The sequence below is a fragment of the Gekko japonicus genome, unplaced genomic scaffold (assembly GCF_001447785.1).
Source record: "Gekko japonicus isolate JY-2015 unplaced genomic scaffold, Gekko_japonicus_V1.1 scaffold2863, whole genome shotgun sequence".
Lineage (NCBI taxonomy): Eukaryota > Metazoa > Chordata > Lepidosauria > Squamata > Gekkonidae > Gekko > Gekko japonicus.
Window position 1 is genome coordinate 123,780 of NW_015162038.1, and position 8,823 is coordinate 132,602.

At 45.1% G+C, this 8,823-nt stretch overlaps 1 protein-coding gene across 1 annotated transcript in view; it reads right to left on the reverse strand.

Annotated features, from left to right (window-relative positions):
• Positions 1-257: 257 nt before the first annotated feature.
• The window catches only part of IFNLR1 (interferon, lambda receptor 1), a 30,898-nt gene continuing 22,332 nt past the window's right edge, over positions 258-8,823 (reverse strand). Inside the window, exons 5-6 of the mRNA XM_015405576.1 lie at positions 4,665-4,806; positions 258-1,103 (exon numbers count right to left, since the gene is read on the reverse strand). Of these exons, the coding sequence (XP_015261062.1) occupies positions 379-1,103; positions 4,665-4,806 (867 nt within the window). The 3' untranslated portion in view covers positions 258-378. The remainder of the gene's footprint in view (positions 1,104-4,664; positions 4,807-8,823) is intronic.

An 8,823-nucleotide genomic window follows, 5' to 3' on the forward strand; every position in this document is an offset into this window, starting at 1 on the left:
GACGGAGCTCTTCCGCCAGGCTTACGAGTAGGAGCCGCCACAGCCACTTCCACCACCGCTCCTTCAGAGAGATACCGCTGGAGGGCTGGGTAACATCTTTCCATGACCCTAGCCTTCCCCTCTGCTATGCGAGATGTTGGGAGTTTTATATGTGCATCCGTTGGAACCGATTTTTAACTGTTTTAACTTTTATATACTGTATGCACTTTGTGCTCTGTGTGAGCTGCCCTGAGCTCGTTCGCGGGGAGGGCGGGGTATAAATGCAATAAAATAATAATAATAATAATAGAAATTGGACATTTTAGTGCAAAATTTGCAACCCTAGTTTTGATGGGGGGGGCCTTCTAATTCCTGTGGGTACTCTGAGGAGGATATCAGTCATCTCTGTAAAGTTCTTGAAAGATAATGCACAGGCCTGGGCTGATAGCCATGGGATTTATGTTCTGGAGAACTGTCCTCTACAGACTTCCTGCTTCTACTCAGCATACTGCTTTCCAAGCCTTCTCTAGAAGGCACCTTCAAAGGAGAGAATTCAACCACGGGACTTCCACAACCACAAGAGTCATTTTCAGATAGTTCCTCATCCTCAAGAAGGAGGTCATAGAACTCCTGATTGCTTTGTACTCCAAACAGTGATATTTGTGGGTTTCCCAGGATTCCACAGCTGGCTTCATGAAAACTTTCTGAAGGCATGCATAGCTTCCTAGTGGGAAGGTTAGAGTCCGACACCTGAAACAAGAAGTCTGTACCCTCATCCAAATCTTCCTGTCCTCCCCTTTGAGCAATTGGGTAAATGTCTGGACATACAGAGGATTCCTCTGAAGAGAAACCTGCAGAAAGCGAAGTCATCTCATTCCATTGGAACCTGGAAGTCACCTCTCCAAAGACTGAGTTTGACAAAACAAAGAACCCAGGCATCATTTGATCTGGCATGGAGCCTTCGCCCAGCTGAGAACTGTCCGATTCAGAGCATGAATCGGGTTCTTTCTCACCAAGGCCAACCATCTGGCTGTGAATGTCATTCTTCTGGAATCGATGCATTTCAGTGTATGGTCTGGAACTGCCAATATCTTCCTCCTCCTCCTCTTCATCCTCGTATTCTTCTAACACAGAAGGAATCAACTGTGAATGTGTAAGCCTGCTCCCATTTTCTACTACAACAGGGTGTCTAGTGCCTGTCAAGACACTGATTAATTCCTTTTCAGTGAATTCCAGGAACTTCTTCGGACATTTAAAGCTGGAAAAATCCTAATTGGGGAGACAGAATACAGTTGATCATTTGGAGGCAAACAGTTCAGTCTTTTACTTTTTAAACCCTTTCTTAAAAAGAAAAAGTTGAAACATATAGAAATTACAGACTTGTGCACGAATAGCAAAAACAAACACTGGCAAGCATTCAAAATTCAGCCACATTTCCAGTTCCTACATTTATGTTTCAAATGAGAAAGTTCCTCTTCCAAAATCCTCAGTACAATCCTAAAGAGAGCTGTTCTCTTCTCATTTACTGCAATGGACTTAGATGGATGTTATAGATGGAATCTCATAAGCTGTCAGTCGTGAAATATTCAATATCCTTGTATGACTATCAGCCTCTAAATGCCATCTATTAAAACAATGAGCTATGGAAACGGGCCAACAACACACAGCGGGGGTGGGGTGGGGGAATGTGTACATGCTTTGCATGTAGAATCTTCTAAATTCATTCTCTGGCATCTGCAGTTAAAGGTTGTGATATATGAGGGTCAAACTAACAAAATAAGTTATTATAAAAATACAAATATTTATTATGGTGTAAAGGTAAAGGTTCCCTTGCTCGAAAGCCAGTCGGATCCGACTCTAGGGTTGCGGTGCTCATCTCCGTTTCAAAGACAAAGAGCCAGCGCTGTCCGAAGACGTTTCCGTGGTCATGTGGCTGGCATGACTAAACACCACGGCGCACGGAACGCTGTTACCTTCCCACCGAAGTGGTACCTATTTATCTACTCGCAATTTCTTGCTTTCGAACTGCTAGGTTGGCAGGAGCTGGAACATTAGCAAAAGATAAAATAGGTTAAAAGAAATGATCCAAATATCAGACTCTTAAAACTTTTTACACACAGAGCCGATAGTTTTACATATACAATTGATGGGTATATCTTATGACCAGTAGACCATATGCATTTCGGCCCCTTAGGGCCTTCCTCAGTGGTCAATCTTACTATTGTAAAACAACACACCTCCAGAAATGAATATATGAAAAAATATTTTCTTTAGAGCCAGGTGTTGGCTTTCTTCTGTGATGTGCAATTGCTAAAAGTTTACACAGTAGGCCATGGATAATCTCTCATGGTAACACCACACACTCTCCAAATTTTTCTAGCAACAAATATCCCATGTGTCTGGATGTGTGTCTCTTCCATCAAAGGTAGTAATCAAGTTGGTTGAGTCCTCCTCCCCCTTTTTTCTTGGTTTATCTCCAGTTAAAGGATCTTGCGCAAACACTCTGACTGAGATCTTGGCACACTTATGTGGGTTACATTGGTCTACATGGGCTGTCCTTTAAGATGCTCTCTGCCATTAGTGGCCTGCTCACTGAGGAACACCAGAAATCCCCAAAACACAGACTGAAAACTACTGCATTAGAGAAGGCTCCACGTCAGTGTGGTTCTCAAACTGTGAGCTGGGCCCTGAAAGTAAACGCATGCAGCTGCCTTATATTGAATCAGACCCTTGGGTCCATCCAAATGCAGTACCATCTATTCAGACTGGCAGCAGCTCCCTAGGGTCTCTGGCAGAGGTCTTTCACATCACCTACAGCCAGATGCTTTAAAAGGGGATGCCAGAGATCGAGCCTGGAACCTTCTGCATGCCACACCCCTTCCCAAAGTGGGCTGTGACTCTCTGACAGCTGGGTCATGAGGCTAGAAGGAAGGAAGGAAGAGGAGAAAGGGGGTGAACTGGAAGGAGGTGGCTCTGGGAGCCTGGATGGCAAATTTGGGTTTGCCTCTGCATAATGTGTGGTGGAATAGCCATGCAATGCAGCGAGTAGATCACTAATATGATATAAAACACCAGACACGGGGGAAAAAAAGTAAACTTCTTCAGTGTTAGCTGATGTGATATTCCTGTATTTGACAATGGGGAGGGAGAAAACAGCATGGCATAGCTTTGCAAAGGGGTCCCAAAACCTACAGTAGGGGGTGAAGAAGGTCCAAAATCTATCGTAAATTTAGAAATTGGTCCTACTTTAAGATGTTTAAGAACCACTGCTCAGGTAAACTGGGTGGAGACTTTTTTTAAAATGATAGAACATTTGGAGTGCAGCAGGCAGAGTTTTCCAGATGTGCTCTGTGGCTGAGACCTCATTGCAGAAACTACTTTCATAGCTGGGGAAATTTTAACCCACTCCTCCACCCATCTGCCTGGTGATCTATCTCCCCTGGTATTGGGAAGGTGAATGAACTTTGCCAGGCTCTTGGATAAGAATTGCTGATTGGATATTAACTGGGGAATCTACCTTCTGCTTTCTATATTTCAAAGGCAGCCATACTTTCCATACCAAAGCTTGGGGTTTTTTGACAGCCATAGGTGTACCTCTGGACCGGCAGAGAGAAAGGATGATGCAAACAAACAAGATGAACAAAAGTAGCACTGGGACCACAGCAAATGCTGTGTCTGCTGCAAAAGAAAACAAAATAGAAGCAGCTCAGAAACTGTGAAATGTTCTTCATATACTAATAGAGGGGATACATCTAACCTAAAAACTGGGTTAACGTTCCCCTTCCTCAGAGGGAACCATGGTTATGTGTGGCAAGCAGAGGGGGCAGCTACATATCTCTAGTCCTCAGCATACTCTCCAAACTATAATTCCCATGGGTCTTTGTGGCTGCCAAAAGGATTTTTGATCAGAGGTGTTCTGGGAGTCCCTGCTTCCCAGGTGGGCATGAGCTCAGTTTGGATCAGGACTATTGTGTGCACACACACACAGAGAGAGAGAGAGACAGCAAGAAAACCTAAGCTGCCCCTACTTCATGTCATTTTCCCAATCTGAAATAGTCTGGGAAGTCACCATTTGCTTCATTGGGGAAACATAATGTGTAGCCAAATATAGATGTAAATTTCCGCAGTGGGGCAACCAACAGCTCCCCCCGGGGCAGTTTCATGTCCAAAAAATGGTGCAGGGAAGGCTTAAGGCCGTTCCTCCTGTGGTGCCAGTTTGAATAGGGCCCTGCATACTTGGGAATCCAGCTGTAAGAATGAAACACCCTGACCCTGTGGTTGCCACTTGGAGGACACAAGGACTTTGTAACATGTGAAGCAGTTCAGGACAAATGGGAGGAAATCTGATACAGAGTTGGTGGGTTTGTTGTGCGAAGTGCCATTTGCTTCCAATATTTACTCTGTTTCTGATCACTGCGTTATTTGCAAGGATGACAAAGACACTGAATCTTCAGTGTTCTGGTGAAAAGGAAACTAAAAACTATAGCACTTCCTCTGCAACTTCTTGCCACTTAGGGAAGAAGCCACATCCTCATCAAAAGATGCATTTTAGTCATTTCAGTGGGGCCAAGATGAGCACATCTGCTGGGCATTCCCTATATGGCTCTGACTTGCTAGATCAGAGGGAAATGGCTGGGAACTGCAGCCTTTGTACAGATGCTTAGTCTCTCTTTGCAGGGCTGTACCTTTGCTGTGCAGTTGGATGCAAATTGGCTCAGAGAAGTTGCTGTGTACGTTGTTTAAAACCGCTCGGGCGCTGAAGCAGTAATCGCTGCCACTGAAAACTGGAGCGTCAAATTCCTTTGAGTTCTTCATGTTGATTTTTTTCTAGCAGATAAGAAAAGCAGTGGCTTGAAATCAATAGGGATATCAGCAAACAATCTCGGCTGAGTCACAAAAGGACTCATCCCTATAACAAACAGAGGTGGATCTCAAATTGGTACTTGCTGACCCACTCCCGTGCCTTCAGTGAGAGCCAGTGTGGTGCAGTGGCTAGAGTGTCATACTAGGATCTGGGAGACCCAGGTTCAAATCCATGCTCTTGTCATGGAAGCATGCTGGGTAACCTTGGGCCTGTCTCCAACCTTCCACCTGACCTACTAGCTAAGTAAATAAGTAAGCACACAAAGGCACTCAGGAAAGCTTTTCCTTGTGTAAAGTCACAGGGGAAGATTTTACCCGCTTAATGTCTATGTTTCAACCAGTGTTCCCTCTAAGCTGAGTTAGTGTGAGCTAGCTCAAAGTTTTTTAGCCTCCAGCTCACATATTTTTGTCTTGGCTCAGGGAGGAGGGCTCCAGAGCAAACTAATTTATGCAGCAGCCACATCGCTCACTCACAACTTTAATGCCAGGAGCTCACCAAGTAGGATTGTTGCTCACAAGACTCCACAGCTTAGAGGGAACATCAACCTATTGTTAAAGTCACAGGAGCAGGGGGCCATTAGAAAAGGTAACTGCCCTGACTTTGTTGGCATTTTGGAGAATATATTCCTATCCTTTCTGCCAAGCAGTCCAATGAGAGCATGATGGTTTATGTAGCCCAATTCTGTCTACGCCAACTACCAGCAAATCTCAAACATCTCAGCCAGAATTTTTTCCCACTGGCCCTGCAGTCTAAGTACCTACCTACACATTACACAGTCCTTGAGTCCCCCTTTCAGCCTGCCCCAGCCCTGTCAATCAGACGTGCTCTGGGTATTCTGGACCTTGAATTTAATTCACAGGCATACGTGGGAGCAACTGGGATAGCAACTACAGCACATGGGCAGAGAGGACTTAAGTCTTCCCTCCTACGCCTTTTTCCTGACTTGACACTGCCCCAAGAAGAGGTTATTTGTTCTGCTAGGGAAACACAGGGCTCAGCTAGATGATATGTGTGACACGATCCAGGTCATGGGCAGTGTTCCCTCTAAGCTGAGTTAGTGTGAGCTAGCTCACAGTTTTTTAGCCTCCGGCTCACACATTTTTGTCTTGGCTCAGGAAGGATGGCTCCAGAGCAAACTAATTTATCCAGTAGCCAAATAGATCGCTCACAACTTTAATGCCAGCAGCTCACAAAGTAGAATTTTTGCTCACAAGACTCCACAGCTTAGAGGGAACATTGGTCATGGGTCTCTCGGCCCAACTGGCAGTCACATGAAACGTCAGGGAACTAAAGTTTCCAAGCTCTCTGGGGCCCAATTTGGCTTGGGAGTGTGGTAAAGGGAGAGGAGGAGCCTCAGCCTTTCCTCCCACACTGTTTTCCAGAGTTGAAACTGCTGTGGGAGGCCCCATTTGCCCTGCTGTGGGGCCCTACATGCGGCAGTCAACACATGTGCAGCCCCTCCATGAAGCAAACAGGGACATCCCACACCATTTTCCTGAGACGAAACGGCCACATGTTCCAGTCAGTGCAGATGAAGCCCCACAGCGGGGCAAACAGGACCCCTCCACAACCATTTTGGCTCAAGAAAACAGCATGGGACAGAAGACTGAAGCCCCTCCTTTCCCTGCACTGTGCTCCTGTGCCGAATTAGACCCTGGAGCACTTGGAAACGTTAGTTCCCTGATATTGCATTTGCAGCCTGGGTTGGGTTGTGACTTGGCTTTTGTCATACATATCCTCTAGTTTCGCGCCCTTAGCCGATCACTATATGTCTGTTTCTCCAGTGGAGCAAACAGAGGATCTCCTGGGCCATTTCAGATCAGGAAAACAGCACAAGAGGAAGCTTAGGCTCTCTTTCCCCCTGCACAACAGTCCCAATCTAAATTAGGCCTCCATGCACCTGGGAACTCCTAGAACGTCAGCTTTACAGCACCCGAGGCAGACGCACGGGAGGCACGCACAAGGACTTTGTAATATGTAGTTAGGTCTCAAGATCCCTTTAATAGAGGGTTCTGCAGCTGAATCTTCTGCATTCCAAGCAGGTGCTCAGTGTCTACACTAGGGCCCGTCTCCAACAGCCTACCAGGAATCCCGTCATCTGCATTTTCTCTCAAAAGTGACCACGTGGTATGAAATGATAATTTCAAACACTTGGGCTGCAGTTGCCTCTTTGAATTTCGAAAGGCAGGGAGAAAGTTGCAAACAGCTGTGTGGAGCCCTAGCTATGTAAACATGTAAAAAACAGTTGCTCCCAAGGCCAACGGCCACATTCACCTTTGGAATACAGGAACAATCTGCAGACTATGTGCTTTTCCAGACAAACATCTGACAATCAATTCAATCATTAAAAACTTCCAGTGGAGGAGGGTGACACGTCCTCCAAGACTGCACATACTGAGAAAGGACTCGGAGATCCTGTCTTTGAACGTTTCTTCCTGGACTAAAAGCCCTTGCATGTGGAAATCTAATAAATCAGGATGAATCCTGCACCATCATTCTGAAGTGGTCCAATTGAAGAAATACCGCTTTTTCTGGAAGTTTCAATTGCCTCTTAGGAGGGTTTCTAACCTAAGCAGAAGGACAGGACCCAGGATCGACTATAAAACTTGCTCGGATAGTGTTCATTAACTAGGCTTAAACTCATATTATGGGTAAGACTGTTAACTATAGTTTACAGTGGTCTTCAAGCATCCTGCCCCAGGGAATTCCATCCAAACAAATGCTGGATTCAGCACTTCACACAAATTATCTGCATCATTTCTCTTAGTCTGCATATCTTATTCTGCAACTGCCACTGTTTTTCAGAATTCATTATGCATCAACCAGCTATAAGTACAAGAAGCTCTACAAGGTGCTCTGCTCTGTGGAAATCTTGTTCAGCAACTCCTCTGGCTCGCAAGATTTCATCAGGCAAAGTTCACAAACTTAAAAGCTGATCTTCGCAGACATATGGGCTAGAGACTTGGTTTTTTTAAAAAACGAAAGATTAGATTAGTTGCTGTAGATTTTCCGGGTTGTGTGGCCATGGTCTTGGCATTGTAGAACCTGACGTTTCGCCAGTAGCTGTGACTGGTATCCTCAGAGGTATAACACAGAAAGATGGAGTACTCTCTGTCTCAAGGTGAGAAGAAAAATGGTAGGCAGGTAATTTATATCTACTCCAGAAGGTGGGGTAGGGCTGAGTCATTATCTTGTAGGAGTTCCCCAGGCTATGAACATGCTAATGGAGGAGCTTTCCTGAGGAGGTTCTTTTGTATGTGGATTGGCTGTTGAAATTCTAATCTTATCTGTAGTGCTATTGTCAGATTTTGCGTCTTTCAGGACAGGAAACCATGCCCTATTTTTAAACTCTCTTCTTTCCTGTTGAAATTGTGTTTATGTTTATGAATTTCAATGGCTTCCCTGTGTAATCTGACATGGTAATTGGAAGTGTTGTCCAGCCTTTCAGTGTCTTAAAGGATTTTCTGCTTGGCAGAAAATCAAGATTAGATTCCCAGGGAGCTGAGTTCTTTGAGTTCTCTGTCATAACCTGTATTTTCACATAACCATGGACATAGACAAAGAAGCTCATGGACTGAAACTACTCTGAGACCATGTTCAAACTTGCTAAGGATCCACAAGGATCTCTAAGGGTTGAATCACATACCATGAAGTCCTCATCATGGCTACCTGACATTTTTCTATCAAACATGTATAGGAAGTTCCCCACTGGGAACTTAATTTACACATGCACACAGGCCACATTCCGATCAGGTCTATGGCATGCAAGGAAAAGGAAGTTAGCTTTTCTCACGCATACTGGGGAATTTCACATTACCCTGTTTCTCCCGGTTTCAAGCCGGTAATCTTCCGTTTTGAGGTGAACCGGTACAGGGCTGCCATTTCACACATGGCTTGCCCCTACCAGAAATGAGCCAGATCAGAAGCGGTTTGGCATTTCAGACATGCACCGCTTTGTTTTCCCGCCGGTTTTCTCCCGC